This window comes from Macaca mulatta, chromosome 7 (assembly GCF_049350105.2).
Source record: "Macaca mulatta isolate MMU2019108-1 chromosome 7, T2T-MMU8v2.0, whole genome shotgun sequence".
Taxonomy (NCBI): Eukaryota; Metazoa; Chordata; class Mammalia; order Primates; family Cercopithecidae; genus Macaca; species Macaca mulatta.
The window spans coordinates 164,866,674-164,887,254 of record NC_133412.1 but is presented as its reverse complement, the minus strand read 5'-3'; the positions used below and the strand labels follow the sequence as shown (position 1 = coordinate 164,887,254).

Here is a 20,581-nt window from a genome sequence, read left to right as displayed (position 1 = left end):
CAGTAACTTTGCTCTGTTTGCACAGAAACTAGGGAATGGGTATCTTCAAGGCAGGAAATATGAGCAAAGCCAGGGTCAGAGACCTGGATAGCAAGTGGAACTTCAACTAGGGAGGTGAGGAATTTGGGAACCCACTGTTCTCAGGTCCGCAGGAGGCCAAAGGCAGTTATCCAGCTAGTCAGGACATAAGGCAGAGTGAACCATTCACTCACTCCACCAATCAACATTTAACACTGACTACCAGCAAGGCACTGTGGCGGGTGCTGCAACAGAGTGGTGAGCATGACATTCAAGCATCTCAGTCCGTGAGCTTGTATTCTAGCCCCAGAAGCAGACAAGTATGTAATTACAGTTGACTAAGTCTACAAAAGGGGAGTATACAGCATTTAGAGAGTTTTTTCCTGGGGCTTGAGCCCTTGTTTGGAGAATCCTAGATTTCTCCTGGAATAACACCCAAGTTCCTTACTGGAACTCAAAAAGCCCCACTGACCGGGCTCCACTCTCTTGAGTGACCTCTTTGCTTTGTTCACTGCAGTGAAGTCACTCTGGTTTTCCTTTGGTTTCTGTAACACATCCTGCTCCTTTTGGCCTACAGGCCTTTGAGCATGCTGTTCCTCTTACTTGGAATCTTCCCCCAACCACCACTTTCTTCCTTCATCCTTGTTCTTCTGGTCTTTTCTTAGGCTTCAGAGTTTGGGTGAAAGAAGAGAGGTGAGGTAAAGGGACAAGAAGTCCTTCTGTTGGAGACTTCCAGAGTCTTTGGTTATAGGCAATGCTACCCTTGCCACTAGTGACAACTACCCCCGCCCTGCCAGCCCTTGGAATTCTATCACTGTGTTGGGGTCCCTTCACCCTTTCAGCAGTTCTTCTGGGCAGCATTTTTTTTTCTTTCCTGCCTCCCCTCCACCCCCACATGACCCTTCTCCCGCAGAGACAAGCATTGTCTTGGATTTTATGTTAACATCTTTTAAAGTTTTGCTTTAGAGCGTTAACACCAGTTTTATGAAATGTGTGACTTGCCTTTTTCATATAACATTATGCTTTTGAAATTACTCCATATTGGTATGTGGTCTGTAATTCACTCACATGAATATGCTACAATTTATGTAGCTATTCTCCTATATTGTTTTGGAATCATGTCAAACTTTTCCTTCCTTCCTTCCTTCCTTTCTTTCTTTCTTTCTCTTTCCTTCTTTCAACAGGGTCTCCCTCTGTCACCCATGCTGGAGTGCAGTGGTGCAATAATGACTCACTGCAGCTTTGACCTCCCTGGCTCAAGTGATCTTCCTACATCAGCCTCCTGAGTATCTGGGACTACAGGCACGCACATGCCACCATGCCCAGCCAGTTTTTTGGGTTTTTTGTTTTCTTTTCTTTTTTTTTTTTTTTTTTTTTTTGTAGAGATGGGGTTTTGCCATGTTGCCCAGGCTGGCCTTGAACTCCTGGGCTCAAGTCATCTGCCCACCTTGGCTGTCCAAAGTGCTAGGATTACAGGTGTGAGCGACCCCGCCCGGCTTTTCAATTTTACCTATGTAGAATTGATGTGTCTAGGGTGAAGTGGGAATCCAGTTTTTCCTTTTTTTTTTTCATGTGGGTAATCTATTGTCCATACAAGCCCCTCCTTTCCCCCACTGATCTGCAGCACTGCCCTGTGATATATCCTGGTCCCATATATGCATAGGTCTGCTCCTGTCCTCTCTCCTATTTCACTGGTATATTTGTCTTCTCCGTGACACACTGACTAAATGACTCTAATTATGAAACATATGTGAATAACCCCCTCCCTCTGCCTTTTCTTGGCTTTTGGTCTTGCATTTATGTGTTAGACTCAGCTTGTCAAGTTCCATTAAGGAAAATAAAAACCCCAAAACCTGGTAATGGAAATTACCTCTTGCAACCAAACTCTGCCTTATATTACTGTTAGATAGATCTTGGGTGGGAATTTCGTGCTCTTCCTCTAGCAGTAAGATAATTATTAGTTCTTGTAGAATTTTAGGACCAAGACAGTTTCCTGATTCTTCTTAAGGGATAGAAGTTATTATTTCCTCCTTCCCTCCTCTGCCACATATCTTTCCTTGGGCCCTGTGGGTGAGTGGACCCTTACTTCTTCTCTGACAGTAGGTAAAAGTGTTTGCTTTGTAAGAAAAAGGATGAGGGAGGGAGGCAGGACTTCTGTACCAGCACCCTCCTGACACCCCCTAACCCTCAGCCACTGATCAGCTCTTTTGAGGCCTGTGTGCAAAAGTATCTAATGCCTAACCTTCTGTGGTTTAAGGCTTTTACTTCCTATGAGAGAAGGTTCAGGGAAGTAGGTGATGCTTCAGGTCTGTTTCCTCCCAACCTCTGATCCTCACAAACTACCTGTACCACTAGTGGTGGCTGTCTCTGGTCTATGGTCCTGCCCCAGTCCTTTCCTTTGGGTAGAGCCTTCAAGGGAAGCCAGTGGAGTCTGCAAGTGAGTACAGACTCCCATTTGTCAGGTGCCCAAGCACTTCCAGACTCACGTGCTAGCACATACCTGACCTTTGGCCCTTTTTCACAACTTCAGCTAACTCTTACTTGCTTGTGTTGAGGTCAGCACTGTTTCTCCTTCCCATGTTCTTCCACAGGTGACACTGTCCTGGTGTTCAATCTCTCCCTGGAATGGCTTATTGCTCTGGGTTTCAGGTTAGTTGGTTATCTTGTGACCTTAGTTCGCTGACAAGCTAGACAAAAGTCATGACTTTGTACTTTATCTGCTTTTTGTTTTGTTTTCTTGTTCGAGAGCATCTTTCTGCATTTAAAGCAAAAGCAGAAGTCTTGTGGTTGCCTTTTGTAGAGTAATCTTACATTTTTCAAATTTGCTAAATTCTTTTAATAATTCTAGTACTTTTTCTACATATTATCTTGGGTTTTGCAGTAGAGGTAAATTTTTAATTTTTTTTTAAGTTTCAATAGCTTTAAGGGTACAAGTGAATTTTGGTTACATGGGTGAATTGTGTAATGGTGAAGTCTGGATTTTTGGTGTACCCATCACCCAAGTAGTGTACATTGTACCAATAAGTAGTTTTTCCTCTCTCACCCCTCCCACCCTCCCTTCTTCTGAGCCTCCAATATCCACTATACTACTCTGTATGCCTTTGCATACCCATAGCTTAGCTCCTACTTATAAGTGAGAACATGCAGTGTTTGATTTTCTGTTCCTAAGTTACTTCACTGAGGTTAATGGCCTTCAGTTCCATCCAAGTTGCTGCAAAAGGCATTATTTCATTATTTTGTATGGCTGAGTAGTATTCCATGGTATATATATACCACATTTTTTAAATCCACTCATCAGTTTATGGCACTTGGGTTGACTCCATATCTTTGCAAATGTGAATTATGTTGCAATAAGCATATGTGTTCAGGTGTCTGTTTTTATATAATGACTTATTTTCCTTTGGGTAGATAACCAGTAGTGGGATTGCTGGATTGAATGGTAAATCTATTTTTAGTTCTTTGAGAAATTTCCATACTGTATAAATATTTTTAAATAGATAATCATATTACCTGCCAGTACAATTGATCCTTGAACAACACGGCTTTGAACTGTGCAGGTCCACTTATATATGGAATTTTTTCTGCCTCTGCCACCCCTGAGTCAGTAAGGCCTCCTCAGCCTACTCAAGAAGATGACTAGAATGAAAATCTTTATGATGATCCATTCCACTTAAGAAATAATAAATATATTTTCCCTTTCTTATGATTTTCTTAATAACATTTTTTCCCATAGCTTACTTTATTGTAAGAATACAGCATGTAAGACATATAACATACAAAGTATGTGTTAATCAACTGTTTATGTTATTGGTAAGACTTCCAGTCAACAACAGCCTACTTGTAGTTAAATTTGGGGGGAATTAAAAGTAATATGTGAATTTTCATCTGCACAGGAGGCTGGCATCCCTAACCTCTGCATTGTTCAAGGGTCAACTATAATTTTTTTTGTTTTTTCCTTAACATTTCTTAGCATATTATAGCTTTTTCCTGTTATAGTGTCTGGGACCTCCAATACTTTGTTAAATACAAGATAATGGAATTATTGTTGTTTCTGACTCTCTCTCTCTCTATATATATATATATCCATATCTATATATATAGATATATAGATATCTATATATAGATATATGATATCTATATATAGATATATATCTTTATATATATATAAAGCATTTCATAGTTTTCTTAAACTCTTTATCATTTAAATAAATTTATCTATTTTTCTAGTTTAAGAGATTTAGACTTTGGGATTTTAATTATTATTTCTCCTGTATCTATTGAGCTTATCTATAGAATTTTTCCCTTTAACTTTTTATTTAATGTTGTAAATTCTATTGTGGATTTAATGTTGAACCAACCTTAAAGTCCTGGAATACACCTATCTTTGACATTGTGTATTATCTATTTACATACATTTCTGAACTCTGTTTGCTAATCTTTAGGATTTAAACATCTATGTTCTTGTGGAAAGTTTGCCTGTAATTTTTCTTTCTCATATTGTCCTTCTGTGGTTCTGTTAACAAGATTATACTAGCTTCATGGACAATTGTTTTATTATTATTATTATTATTTTCTGGAAGAGTTTAAGACTGGAATATTTTGTTCCTTGAAAATTTGTTTTTTGAAATTGTTTGAAACTTACTTTATGGCCTAGGACTAGGCCATTCATTATGGTCAATTTCAGTAAATATTTTGTATGGGAGGCAAAATTTTACATCTATCCTCTTAGGGTGTTTTGGCTGGGCCTGAGAATTAAACTGACATAAGACAGATTAACAGGAGAAAAGCATACACATTTATTTAATGTAAGTTTTTTGTGACATAGGAGTCCTCCTAAAGAAATGAAGACCCCTGAAGAAGCAGTTAGAGTTGAACATGTATATACTAGGTTGAACAAAAAGCAGTAAATTGTGAAAATGTGACAAGGCAAGGGGGCTCGGGCTAGGGTAATTAACTGTGGAGAAGTGGCTAGGAAGATAAGGGTTGGTTTAACAAGGTCTATTTGTACAGATTTCTCTTGGCTTTGACTCCCCATCTCTACTAATAAAAACAATGTCCTTCTCCAGGTGCAAGGAGGACACCTTCCCCATGGGAGTTTTATCTCCTGCCTTTAGGTAGGTCAGAGTGTCCTTCCTGTGTTTGCTGGTGTGTGTGTGTGTGTGTGTGTGTGTGTGTGTGTTTTAAGTGACTTTAACTCAATCAGCGGGCTAGAGCAGATGTTTTGGGGTGTTGTGTTCTGAATGCTTTCCTATTGCGTGCAGTATTAATATTTATTTGTTAGATTAATCCTGTTCCTTGTGATATTGCAATTTTCTGTATCCTTAGTGATTTTTTTTTCTGCTTGATCTGTCAATTATTGAGAGAGTTGTATTAAACTTTCCTAATGTGTATACTGGGTTTGTCCATTTTTTAATTATAGTTGTGTCAATTTACCTTGTATATTTTGAGATTGTTATTAGGTACATATAAGTTTAGAATTGTTACATCTTCATGATCGGTTGAACATTTTGTTGGTATTTAGTGACTATTTTTATCATTATAATACTTTTTTGCATGACTGTGGCTTTTTATTATGCTTTTTTTTTAAACCATTTTAAAGCGTACCATTCTGTAGCATTAAATTCATTCACATTGTTGTACAACCATTATCACCATCCATCTCTAGAATTTCTCGTCTTCCCCAACTGAAACTTTGTACCCGTTAAATAATAATTCTTCATTTTCATCTCCCACTGGCAACCACCATTCTACTTTTTGTCTCTATGAATTTGACTACTCTAGGTACCTTCTGTAAGTGGAATCATATAGTATTTGTCCTTTAGTGACAGATTTATTTCACTTAGCATAATGTCTGCAAGGTTTATGCATGTTGTTGCATGTGACAGGATCTCCTTTCTTTTGAAAGCTGAGTGATATGCATATATATATTCCACATTTTGTTTTTCCATTCGTCTATTGATGAACACTTGGGATGCTACCACCTGTTGGGTAGTTTAAATAATGATGCTATGTACCTGGGTATACAAATATTTTTTCGAGTCCCTGCTTTCTAGTCTTTTTAGCATATACCCAGAAGTAGAATTGCTGCATCATATAATTCTATGTTTAATATTTTGAGGAACCATTATACCACATTCCACAGCTGTACCATTTTACATTCCCACCAGTAATGTACACGTGTTCAGATTTCTCCATATCCTGGCCAATGCTTGTTGTTTTCTCTGTTTTTTATCATAGCCATCTTAATGGGTATGAGATGGTATCTCACTGTGGTTTTGACTTCCATTTCCTTAATTATTCATGATGTGGCTCGTCTTTTCATGTGCTTATTGGCCATTCATGTGTCTTCTTTGTAGAAATGTCTATTCAAATCCTTCGCTCATTTTTAAATCGGGTTTTTTGTTATGAGTTTCAATGTTTTGTTTTTGTTTGTAGCTTTTTTTGTTATTGATACATGGCACCAGCCTTCTTTGAATAATATTTTTGTGGTATACTATTTCAATCCTTTAACTTTCACCTGCTTTGTATATCTGTCATAAAAGACATAAATGGATTTTGTGGTTTTAGCCAATTTAACAATTTCTGTCCTTTAGCTGGAGACTTTCGTTTAACTACATTTATTATTTTTACTAATATATTTGTCTTCATTCCTACTATCTTCTTTTGTACTTTCTATTTGTCCCACTTTTTCTATGTTTCATTTTTGTCTTCTCTTCTTGCTTACCTTATTTTAAGGTTCTTTTTTCTCCTCTTTCCATTCTTTTCTTCTTCTACTTGATTAGGACTTCTACACTCTTTTATTTTGCTTTTTAGTGTTACCCAAGATTTTTACATGTATGTTAACTTAAAAGTCTAAAGTTAATTAATAACTTTATCTCTTTCCCACTCCATCTGTAATCATTAAACTCTGGGTGTCTAGGCAGTATCTACCCTTTATATTTCTCAGGAATGAGTCCAATTCTGGTCCCTCTGTTCCTCAAACCTCAGAAGATGTATTACAGTTTCTAAGGTGGTCCCCTTGAAGAAATCCCTCTTGGCTTTTTTTTTGAGATGGAATTTTGCTCTTGTTGCCCAGGCTGGAATGCAATGGCACGATCTCGGCTCAGCAACCTCCACCTCCTGGGTTCAAGCGATTCTCCTGCCTCAGCCTCCTGAGTAACTGGGATTACAGGCATGCGCCAGCACTCCCGGCTAATTTTGTATTTTTAGTAGAGATGGGATTTCTCTATGTTGGTCAGGCTGGTCTCAAACTTCTGACCTCAGGTGATCTGCCCTCCTCGGCCTCCCAAAGTGCTGGGATTACAGGTGTGAGCCACCGCACCCGGCTGCCTCTTGGCTTTTTTGTGAGAGAGGCACTTATCTTTCTACATGTAGGGTTGCATGGAGATGAGAGGTGAGATGCACAACACACCATTACTACTTTCTTCTTTAAATTCTTCACGTCTCATTTATCTTAAATAATCTAACTTTTGTTTAGAATGTCACTCTGGCTGTGATATAGAGAATGAGTTGGAGGGTAACAATTATGGATGCACTTAGGTCATTTAGAAGGCTTTTGCAGTAGCCTAGGCTAAAATTTTCGATGTTTTAGTCTAAGATATTGATGGTAGAAATTGAGGGGAATGAATGGACTGAGCGATACATGGGAACAGACTCACCAGGACAATGAAGTAGAGCAATTTTCATTACTTTACTTCATTGTCTGTCTCTGTGCCTTAAAAAAAACACAGCTGTTCTTGCCTTCTATTTACTGAATCCAGCTACATGTGATCTTATTATGGTGATGCTGTCTGAGATTCTTACACTGTGCTTAAGAGGTCAGGTACTTGAGGTAGACAGACTATGAATGAGGAATCAGGCAGTATGGGAACGGCAAATGGTAGATTTGGAATTCAGAAGAGAGTCTGAAGAATAAGAATCAAGAACTAAAGTTAGATGATGGAAAAGAAGGGATTCTGAACATTATCAATGAATCTGAATCATGGAGGCCAAAAGGCTTGCAAAATCTCAACAAAGGTATGGGCTACCACCTACAATGAGATGTTAGGTACTGAATCAAAATCCTTTCACAGTAGGAGTTAATTAAATATACACAGATAAACGACACTATCTGATTGATAACAAGGGAAGTATAGTCATTGCACAAATGGTGAACTATTTGAGAAGGAAATTCTGTCATCTTATAACAAGGTCAGTTGTTCTTAAGAATCTTCACAAAATCTTTTATTTATTTATTTTTTTTGAGACAAAGTTTCGCTCTTGTTGCCCAGGCTGGAGTGCAATGGCATGGTCTCAGCTCACTGCAACCTCCGCCTCCTAGGTTCAAGCGATTCTCCTGCCTCAACTTCCCAAGTAGCTGGGATTACAGGCGCCTGCCACCACGCCCGACTAATTTTTTTGTATAGTTAGTAGAGACGGGGTTTCACCATGTTGACCAGGCTGGTCTTGAACTTCGGACTTCAGGTGATCCACCCACTTCAGCCTCCCAAAGTTCTGGGATTACAGGTGTGAGCCACCACGCCTGGCCCTGAATCTTCACAAAATCTTAAAAGTGATGACTTAATGTCCATCTTTTTATTAAATCGCTCAGAAGGAGTGTATCATCAACACACAAAGGTTTCAGTAAAGCTGTTCATTCAGTGAATATTTTAGTGCCTATTACATATCAAGTCTTGTGCTAGACACTGGGAATATAGTGGTAAACAAGATAGACAAGGCTCTTCCCTGCATGGAGATGACATTCTAAAAACAGATACAGGTGATAAACAGGTAAACCAAAACAAATTCATATCTAATATGTGCTTTGAAGAAAGTAAATATGGTGATAGAGGGAGTGAGAAGGGTAAGCAAAGACCCAAGAACAGAGAGCAAAGAGCCAATGAAAGAGCTTTCCAGGCTAAAGAAGTTGTATACAGTAAGGCAAGAAAAATTGGGATGTGTTTTTAGTAAGCATGAAGAAAGCCAGTACAGATGATGCACAGTGATGATGTGGTGGAAAGGCCAGCAAGGAGGTCGGCAAGTGCCAGATCATAGTCAGCATTATAGGCTGCAGGAAAAGTGTAAATTTTCTTCTTGGCGTCAGCAGAAACCATTGGAGAATTTTATTGGATTATTTTAAAATAATCAAATTTACATTTTTGAAAGGATCACTCTGACTGCTGTGAAAAGTGTGGGACAGGGTGTGAGTAGAAGCTGCTAAGCCCCTTAGAAAGTTATTGAAGTAATACAGGTGAGAGATGATGGTGCTGGAGCAGGTGCAGTTGAGTGAAGACAGGATCTGATGATGCATTTGCCTGTTAGGGATATGAGCAAGAGAGTGATCAAAAATTGTCTAGGTTTGTGGTTTGTAGCTAGAAGGACAATACCACCATTTTCTGAGATGAAAAGTGCAGGTATCAGGCAGGGTAACTGAGAGTTCCACAATGGAAATGTTCAGTTTGAAATGTGTGTTTGGTGTCTAAGTGAAGATGTGAAGTTGGCAGTTAGACGTATGAATTCATAGCTCAGAAGAGACAGAGCAGAAACTTGGCATTTGGCAATTGTTCAGATACAGATGGGTGATTCTACCTGCAGAGGAGGATGTATGTAAAGAAGAAAAGCCCTGGGGCACTCCAGGAAGAGAGACTGGGCTAAGAAGAAGACCCTAGCAAAGAAGGATGAAAAGGAGCAGCCAGTAAGGTAGAAAATACGCAGGAAAATGTGGGGCCACATAAACCAAGAGAAGAGGGTGTTTCAGAAAGTATGGAGTGATCAATGATGCATGCTGCAAAGAGACTTGAGTAAAATAAGATTAAAGATGTGACTTTTGAATTTGGCACCATTCTAGGCTGTAGTAACCTTGATGAAAACAGTTTCATTGGCATGGAGTGGAAGGGATCGGCTGGGCTGGGGAAATGGCACAGGCATTGGAATGGGAGCTTAGAATGCATAGGTAGCTTAGTTTGGTGATATTTGTCTTTTTGCAGTATTTTCTCCACTCAACAGTTGTTCCTTTCCACCTCTAAAACTCACTGATTAATTCTCCATTGCCCAAATCCCCTTTCCTTCTCCTTTAAAGGCTGCTTTCTTTCCTCTTCTGGAACAGCAGTGCTTAATCACCCCCAAGTGCAATCCTAGGAAGAAGTGGGGAGACAGCTTTCATAATTAAGGTAGCTGCCTGACCACTGGCCATTGACTTCAGATACAAAGAGGTTAACTTTTCAACATTAATTAATAAACTTTTAAAATTAATTACAGTTTTACAGCAAAATTGAGCAGAAAATAGAGTTCCTATACACCTCTGTCCCATACACACACAAAACCTTCCCCACTATCCACATCCCACACCAAAGTGGTACATTTGTTACAGCTCATGAACCTACATTGACACATCATTTATCACCCAGAGTCCGTATCTACATTAGGGCTTACCCTTAGTGTTGCAAATTCAATGGGTTTGAACAAATGTATAATGACAAGTATTCATCATCATAATATCATACAGAAGAGTTTCACTGCCCTAAAAATTCTCTATGCTTTGCCTATTCATCCCTCTCTCCCCCTCATCCCTGGCAACCACCGATCTTTTTGCTGTCTCCATAATTTTGCCTTTTCCAGAATGTCATATAGTTTGAATCATACAGTATATAGCCTTTTCAGAGGCTTCTTTTACTTAGTAATATGCATCTAAATTTCCTCCATGTCTTTTCATGGCTTGATAGCTCATTTCTTTTTTAGTGCTGAATCATATAATATTCCATCATCTGAATATCCCACAGCTTATTTATTCATTTACCTACTGAAGAACATCTTGGTTGCTTTCAAGTTTTAGCAATTATAAATAAGCTTCTGTAAACACCTATTTACAGGTTTTTGTATAGATATAAGTTTTCGACTCATTTGGATAAATACCAAGGCATTTTGCTTGATCATACGCTAAGAGTATGTTTAGTTTTGTAAAAAATGATAGAACTGTCCTCCAGACTTTTTCATTTTCATTTCTATCAGCAATGAATGAGAGTTCCTATTATTCACATACTCATCAGTATTTAAGTTGTCAGTGTTTTGGATTTCTGCCATTCTAATAGGCGTGTGGTGGTATCTCATTGTTAATTTGCATTTACCTGATGACATATGCATTAGTCTGTTTTCACACTGCTATACATACCTGAAACTGGTTAATTTATAAAGGAAAGAGGTTTAATTGACTCACAGTTCTGCATGGCTTGGGAGGCCATGGTGGAACACAAAGGGGAAGCAAGGCACATCACATGGTGGCAGGAGAAAGAGGCAGTGCAGGGGAAACTGTCATTTTTAAAACCATCAGATCTCATGAGAACTCCCTCACTGTTATGAGAACAGCATGGGGAAAACCGCCCCCATGATCCAACCACCTCCCACCAGGTCCCTCCCTTGACACATGGGGATTACAATTAAAGATGAGATTTGGGTAGCGACATTGGCCAAACCATATCAATATGTGATGTAGAACATTTTTTGATATGCTTACCTGCCATATGCATATCTTCTTTGGTGAGGTATCTGTTAAGGTCTTTGGCCCATTTTTAAAATCAGGTTGTCTGCTTTCTTATTGTTGTATTATTAGAGTTTTTTGTATTGTAGGAGATCAGATTATGCCACCCCAGAACCATGCAGTGGTGTGTGCCTGTAGTTGCAGCTACTAGAGAGTCTGAGGCAGGAGGATCTCAGTTCAAGCCTAGCCTGGGCAACATAGTGAGACCTCCAATTTCCAAACAAAACAAAACAAAAACAAAGAGTATGCCACTTTGGCATTAAGATAATTTATGCTGAAGGCAATTAAGGAAAAACAGACACAAGAGGAACTCTTTGCCCCCTCCCACCAGGAAGGGCAGAATAATTCTTAATCACTGGAGATAACTCTAGACTATATAATTTTTTTTTTCTTTTTAGAGATAGATTCTCACTCTGTTACCCAGGCTGGAGTACAGTGGTGCAATCATAGCTCACTACAGCTTCGAACTCCTGGGCTCAAGCAGTCCTCCTGCCTCAGCCTCCCATGTAGCTGAGACTACAGGCATGGGCCATGACACCCAGCTAGTTTTTTGTGTTTTTTTTTTTTTAATTTTTAAATTTTTTTAGAGGCAAGATCTCACTATGTTGCGCCCAGGCTGGTCTCCAACTTCTGGCCTCAAGCAATCCTCCTGCCTCAGTCTTCCCTCCAGAGTAGCTGGGATTACAGGCACAAGCAATTCTAGACTATTAATAAACCCAGAGACACAAAGAATTCACAGAAGAAACCTTGTCAAAACAACCCTTATCTTCCATTAGTTCCCTCCATTTATTTACCTTCCACAGTTTGCTCACCCTAAAAACCTAAACCCATTTTTCTTTGTCTTGTCACTTCTCTAAAAATGTATTGTTATTTGTTATGAAGCCCCATATTCTAACTACCTCTTTTAGTTACTCATCGCTGCTGTTTTTCCTGCATGTAAGTACAATGCACATGTTAATAAATTCCCCCTGTTTTTCTTTTGTTACTCTGTATTTGTCAGGATAATTGTCAGGTTTCAGTTACAGAACCAAAGAGAATAGAGGAAAAAGAGGTTTCTTCTCCCCTCCCCTACAGTTTATTTTGGATAACAGTCCTTTATATGTCTTTTGAAAATATCTTCTCCTAGTATGTGGCTTGTCTTCTAATTCTCTTGACAGGACATTTCACAGAGCATAAGTTTGTAATTTTAGTAGGGTACCAATTACTAATGAGAGCTACATGCAAACCATAGCATGTATTTTTAACACAAATTCAGTGTTCACTGCTTAACACTGTCATTTAAAAATCTTTACTAATTGGTTAAAAATTGTATCCCATTGTTGTAATTGGATTTCTTTGATTACAAATGAGGTTGACCAAATGTTGACCAAATGTTAACCAAATGTTTGTTAGCTATTTGTGGTATATTTTGTTTGTAAACTATTTGTTCATAAATTGGTTCATTTAATCCACTGTTTTATCCAAATTATTTAATGGTTTTATTTGTGTTTTGGAAAACTGGAGAGAAATTTATCAATTCTCTCTTTCATGGATTATATCTTTGGTGTTGTATTCAACAGTCATTGCATTAAGATGGCAAATTTTGTTAGGTGTATCTTCTTAGTCTGTTTCATGTTACTATAATAGAATATCACAGACTGGGTAATGTATAAAGAAAAGAAATTTATTTCTTACAGTTCTGGAGGCTGGGAAATCTGAGGCTGGGGGGCCTGCATCTGGTGAGGGCCTCATGCTGCATCATCCCATGGTGGAAGGCAGAAGGGTGAGCACATGTGAGCACACATGTACACAAGCACTCATGTGCAAAAGAGAGAGAGGAAGACGGGGGAAGGAAGGGACTGAATTCATTCTTTTATCAGGAACCCACCCCCACAATAATTAACCCACTCCTGCAATAAATGACATTCATCCATTCATGAAGGCAGAGCCTCATGGTCTAATCACCCCTTAAAAGTCCCACCTCTCGGGTTGCAGTGAGTGGAGATGGCACCCCTGCACTCCAGGCTGGCAGCAGAGTGAGACTCCGTCTCAAAAAAAAAAAAAAAGAAAGAAAAGAAAAGAAAAAAAGTCCCACCTCTCAACACTCTTGCATTGGAAATTATGTTTTCAACACATGAACTTTGAGGAATACATTCAAACCATAGCATATATTTTAACATAATTTTTTTAATTGAGAGAAAAAAGTAATTGCCATACCCATGGTCATCTAGATTTTCTCCTATATTATTTTCTTAGGAGTTTTATAGTTTTGCATTTTATATTTAAGTCTGTGGTTCATTTAGAGTTCTTTATTTTCTTTTTTGAGACAGGGTCTGGCTCTGTCACCCAGGCTGGAATGCAGTGGCACTATCTCAGCTCACTGCAACCTCCACCTCACAGGCTCAAGTGATCCCACTGCCTCAGCCTCCTGAGTAGCTGGGATTACAGGCACATGCCACCACACCTGGTTAATTTTTGTATTTTTTAGTAAAGATAGGGTTTCACCGTGTTGCCTAGGCTGGTCTTGAACTCCTAGGCTCAACCAATCTGCCTGCCTCAGCTCCCAAAGTGCTGGGATATAGGAGTGAGCCACTGTGCCTGGCCTAGAGTTAATTTTTGTGATGATTGTAAGATCTGTGTCTAGATTGAATTGTTTGCACTTGGATATGCAAGGCTAACATTTTAGAAACAGATTGTTTTCTTGTTTATAAAGTTAATACATGGTCAGTATAGAAATTTCCTAAAAGACAGAAAAATATTAAGATAATTGAAAGTATGACTGTTAATACTTTGATGAACTACCAATTAGTCCTTTTTATATGCATTTTAACATTTTTTAACTTGCTTTCTTCATTTGGACATTATAATACGATCATTTTCCCTACACTGTTAAAAACTATTTCTAAACATCCTTTTAATCATTGCATTTTCTCTAAGTAAATCATGTAATATCATTCACTTAGTTTTTTTATTGACATTTCTCATTTCTAAATTTTACCATAATGAATATCTTTGTGTGGAAAGCTTTCTCCCCCACCCCTCTGTTTCAAGGTCTTTCCTTAGGATAGAGCCATAATAATAGACATGGAATCAGACTGGGGAAAAGGTTAGCAGGCTCCTAATGCATAATGTCAAATTGCTTTCCAGGAAGCTAGTTCTAATTTACAATCCCATCAGTAGTGGATAAGTGCCTATCTTCACTCAATTCCCACCACTACTGAACCCTGTCATTTAAAGATCTTCGCTAATTTTAGAGGTTAAAAATTGTATCCCATTGTTATAATTGCCATTTCATTGATTCCTAACGAGGTTGAACAAATGTTAATCAAATATTTGTAAGCTATTTGTGGTATACTTTTTTTGTAAATTATTTGTTCATAAATTGGTTCATTTAATTCACTGTTTTATCCAAATTGCTTAATGGTTTTATTTGTTTTCAGGAAAACTGGAAGAGCTCACATAAGAAAGGTATTGCAACATACCATTCCGAAAGGATTTTTGTCCTCAGTTATTGCAGAAATGAAAGAGCCTTTTGGATTAGAAGAAGTGAATGAGAGCTCTTGTTTGTCTAGTTCCCTTTTGATTAATAAAGCTGGAAATGTCTATAAACTCACTCTTGATTCACAAGGTGGGCATAATAATATCGTACATCTTTTATGGCTAGAAAAAAATGAAAAATTATCTTTTGTGAAGGCTTTTTAATGCTTATTTATAGAGCAATAGATTTCAAATTTTAGTCCAACTGGCAACCTACCACAGTTTACATATATTTAGGTTCCTGAAAGATTTATTTATTTATTTATTTATTTTTTGGCAATGGAGTCTTGCTCTATCACCCAGGCTGGAGTGTAGTGACGCAATCTCGACTCACTGCAACCTCCGCCTCCCAGGTTCAAATGATTCTCCTGCTTCAGCCTCCCGAGTAGCTGGGATTATAGGCATGTGCCACCATACCCAGCTAATTCTTGCTTTTTTATTTGTAGAGACAGAGTCTCTACAAATAATCATGTGAGATCATATTAAACTTAAAGGTGCCTGTTACTCATCCAAGCAGAGAAATAAGACAGGCATTTAGAAATACAAGTCTGGAGTTCAGAGAAGATGTCTGGGCTAGAGACACAGATTTGAGGACTGTCAGCATATGTATGATAGTTAATGCTATAAGACCAAATGAGAACACCTGGAAAATGAGTGGACTTATAGAAGGGAAGAGGCTTGAGGTCTAATCCAGGGCAATATCTAGTGTTCAGGGAGATGGAGGAGAATCAGGAAAGGAGATTGGGTGGTCTGGTCAGAGTAGAACTAAGAGAGAGTGTGTCAAACCAGGTGAGGAAGGTGTTTCAAGAAGGAGAGGCTCCTCTCCCATGTTGCATAACACCAGTAGGTCTGGTAAGATAAAGAATGAAAACTGGCCAGTGGATCTGTGTGAAAGTCCTTGGGAACCTTGGCCAGGCACGGTGGCTCACACCTGTAATCCTAGCACTTTGGGAGGCCGAGGCAGGTGGATCACCTGAGGTCAGGAATTTGAGACCAGTCTGGCCAACATGGTGAAACCCCGTCTCTAATAAAAATACAAAAATTATCTGGGCCTGGTGGCAGGTGCCTGTAATTCCAGCTACTTGAGAGGCTGAGGCAGGAGAATTGTTTGAACCCAGAAGGCGGAGGTTGCAGTGAGCCAAGATTGCGCCATTGCACTCTAGCCTGGGTGACAAGAGCGAAACTCTGTATCAAAAAAAAAAAAAAAAAAAAGTCCTTGAGAACCTTGACAAAAAGCTGTTGGCTGGAGTCATGTAGACAAAAGTCTGATTGGAATGGGTTCAAAAAATTATGAGAGGAGAGTAGAGACAGTGAATAAAGGTAACTTTCAGGAAGTTTCACTACAAAGGGGAAAAGAGAAATTACGTGGCGGTTGGAGGGAATATTGGAAAGGATTTTTGTTGGTTGGTTTGAACTGGGAGAAAATGGAGCATGTGTGCATAATTAAGGGAATGATGAGGCCCTCTTCTGACTGTTTCTATATATTTTTTAGAGTGAGGAGAGTATGGATGACATGTTTCATGACCTATCAAAAATAGTTTGATAATGATTACTTCCCTCTCATTTCAACAGCCTTCCTTGGCTTCGTTGATGTCTTCTCTGATTTTCTCCACTCATTTCTTCTTCGTCTCCTTGAGAGGATCTTTTTCCCTTCCCATTCCTTAAATGATGATCTTCCTTAAGGTCCTGCCCAAGAACCTCTTTTCTTCTAAATCTTCATATTCTCCTTAAATACTCAATTACTCATCCATTCAACAAATATTTATTGAGTATCTTCTGTGTAATAAGCACATCTTTAGGTACTGAGGAAACTGGCTACATTATCCTTCTCTTGTAGAATCACAATAAAGATTTTAGGTTATTAAGGCTTTTAGTAGTTCCATAGTGGAAAAAAAAAATCAGCTTTACTTAGCTCTACATTGTTTTTCTCTGTCAAAAATTGTATACAGTAGTTTCACAGTAAACATTAAAGCATAGGTACATGGTCTATTCATGATAAACTTTCTATAAAATAATTTGAATTATGACTAAAATTTGGCAAATGTGTTCTCTGATTAAGAGATAGTTTAAAAACTCAAACAGTGTATTTGTTAGCTATGTAAATCAGTTTGTTTAGCAAACATCAGATGTTTGATTTAATACCAAGTCTCTTCTGTTTAATCTCCAGTTGTTCAGGCCTTGTTTGAAAATACAGATATAGAGAAGACTGTAGTGCTTCCTGGGTACAGCAGCTTCCTCATCACAAGCATTTTAGATAATAAGAATGCATTAGCCATTGCTACCATGCCTGAAAATGCACCCAACAATATGACCTTTCTAAAGAACACATGGTTCTTATACAACTTTGGGCAAAGGAATGGACGAACATGGAAAATACATTCAAAACCATGTAATTATTGGTTTCAACATGATGATTCACCATCCCTCAACATTGTGAAATACATTGATCTGGGAAACTCTCATGTTTTAAAAGTTAAGGTCATACGGAATTCAAAAGGTAAGTTTGTTTTGAATCGGAAAATATCAAAAGGAAATGTTATTTCTTTTCTTGAATGTGAAATATACTCTTTGATACTGACTGACTTTATCTTTGGTTCCCATACTTGTTGGCATTCTACTACTAACAGTATTAGTGCCTAATTATTGAGCACTTACTATGTACTGGGCTCTATATTAAACTATTATTTTATTTATTTATGAGACAGACTCCCTCTCCATCGCCCAGGCTGGAGTGCAGTGGCACAATCTCGGATCACTGCAGCCTCCGCCTCCTAGGTTCAAGCGATTCTCCTGCCTCAGCCTCCCAAGTAGCTGGGATTACAAGTGTACACCACCACACCCAGCTAGTTTTTGTATTTTTAGTAGAGAAGGGGTTTTGCCGTGTTGGTCAGGCTGCTCTCAAACTCCTGACCTCAAGTGATCCACCTGCCTCAGCCTCCCAAAATGCTGGGATTACAAGCGTGAGCCACCTCACTTGGCCATATTTTTATACATTATTTTATTTAATGTTTACAACAACCCTAAAAATATAGATTATAATCCTCATTTTACAAATGAGGAAAATGAGATTGCTACCAGCCCAAGTTGACACAGAATTTTAGTATAGATTTTTGTTGCCCTCTGAAATGAAAACTTTTTAATTACTTTGGTATTGTTATATTTATTTCAGCTACAGTTGACCCTTGAACAACACCAGTTTGAACTGTGCAGGTCCTCTTATGTGCAGATATTTTTCAGCCAAACACGGACAGAAAACACAGTTTCTGCGGGATGTGAAACCCACATATACACAGGCACTGACTTTTCCTATATGTGGGTTCCACAGGCCCAACTGGGGGACTTGAGTATATGTGGATTTTGGTATATACAGGGCTCCTTGAACCAACCCTTTGTATATATCACGGGATGACTGTATTTATTTTAAGCCAAAAAAAAATGGCTTTGAAATAGAATTCTATACTTTCCTCCATTTTTCAAGCTATTTGTTTATTACAAAAGTAATACAAAAATTGTTGAAGATGCTAGAGAAATAGCAAAATGGAAAAAATAAAACAAAAAATTTTAGTAAATAACTGAGATAGGAAGAGAAGAAGGAAAGATGGAAGGGAGGGAGTAGGGGAGAAAGGGCAAGAAAAAGAAGAAAATTGTGTCACCAGAAATGAAGAGGGAACTTAAAACCAAGAGATTAGCTAATGTATGACTCCCTGAAGGATGTGAAACCCAGATACTGATCATAAGGCAGTGAGATGGGTTTTAATGCCCAAGTGTTGACAGAAAGTTTGACTTTGGGCCTTACTACTTTGTGGAAGGAAGTTGGAATGGAGACCATTAAAGAAAGCTGGAACCGTCTAATCATGAAGAGAGAATTAGGAAAACACTGTCCACGCAGCAGCATGGGCTTAGAATGGGGAAAAGGAATTTCCCATAAAAAAGCGAAACTTCAAAACTGTATCACATTCAGAGACTGAATTCTGCATTCAGATGCAGAATTCCAAGCTGAGAAATAATAACACCTGGGCCCCAACGCAAGGAAGCACAAAACTCTCTGTAGGGGTCAGGCATGGTGGCTCATGCCTCTAATCCCAGCACTCTGGGAGGCCGAGGCAGGAGGATAGCTTGAGCCCAGGAGTTTGAGACCAGCTTGGGCAACATATCGAGACCCTGTCTCTATTAAAACACACACACACACACACACACACACACACACACACACACAAAATTTTATTACATTAAAAATATTTTTTTAATTAACTCTCTGTAGGAATACTTTCATAACCCAGGAAGTATGGACTTCCAGGGAAAAATCAATCTCCATTGATCACAAATTGAGGAAAAGAACTTTAAAACTACGTAAGGAAATGACCCACCCTAACTGAGAGTCAACAGACATAGGAAAATTTTAGACTTCAAGAACTTGAGATAACAGAAAAATCAGAAAGACACTATCAAATAAGTATGCGTAAAACTCTCAGAGTAAAAGAAGATATAGGAACCATAACGAAAGGACAAAATGCTATTTTTTTAAAAAAAAAAAAAAAAAAAAAGCTTATTTGAAAAAACAGAACCAAGTAATTTATATAAGTGAAAATTAGAAGTTTTGAAAAAAATTGAGAACATCTATTTCCCTCAGTATCGTGGATTAAATGTCCTGAAAACCTTTCTTCTATCTGAAACCCTTAGAAATCCTTTCTTGTTGATTGTATGACTAATTGTCCCTATTTCCTTCAAGTAATTTTAGAGTTTTAATTTTATGGTTTTAACTTTCCATTTAATTTTTAGGTTACCTCTATTCTATTTTGGATATTATATATGGTTAGCTAGTTGTTCCAATATTATTTATTGACTAATGCATCCTTTCTCTACTGATTTCAAAATATAACTTTATCTTAATATACAATTTACCTATTATTCTGACCATTTCTGAATTTTTGAGATTTGTTCCATTGTAATCTCTCTACATTCTGTCACCAGCACCACAACGTTCTAATTATTTTCCCTTTAAAATATACTGAATTGCTTATTAAAGGGCTCAGTCAGTTATACATGTTCAGTTTGATGGAAGCAAATAGTAATCAACAAATCAACTAAGTTGCCTGTTTCTGCGGAAAAATCTAGTCCAGTCTACTGATGGTGTGGTCCCTGAACCTGTGTTAGCATCACCAGGGCACTTGTTAGAAATGCAAGAACTTCAGGCCTCACTCCAGACCTGCTCAATCTGTATTTCAACAAAATCTCCAGGTAAAGGCTAGGAAGCACAGGCTAGGTCACTTTGGTTTAAGGGAAACAACTGTAGGTGTTTATGAACTCTGGTTTATTGATTGGTAAAGATGCCAGTTAGACTACATAGTATTTCAAATCTGTTTTTCCATTGAAGTCCTCAGTATGGCAAAGTTGCAAACAGGTGGCCTGCAGGCAGAAATTGGTCTGGTGAAATATTTTGTTTGAAATGCATAAGAATTTTTTCTTGGCAACAGTTGACTGGCAGCCCTTTCAATTGACCATGTACCCTTCAGTTTTTATACTCAGTCAACCAAC

The 20,581-nt window shown here is 38.2% G+C and overlaps 1 protein-coding gene across 1 annotated transcript in view; it reads left to right on the top strand.

The window, feature by feature from the left end:
* The window catches only part of CATSPERB (cation channel sperm associated auxiliary subunit beta), a 148,625-nt gene that overhangs the window by 89,905 nt on the left and 38,139 nt on the right, over nucleotides 1–20,581 (top strand). The window contains 2 exon segments of the mRNA XM_077938830.1: nucleotides 14,950–15,137; nucleotides 17,214–17,543. Of these exon segments, the coding sequence (XP_077794956.1) occupies nucleotides 14,950–15,137; nucleotides 17,214–17,543 (518 nt within the window).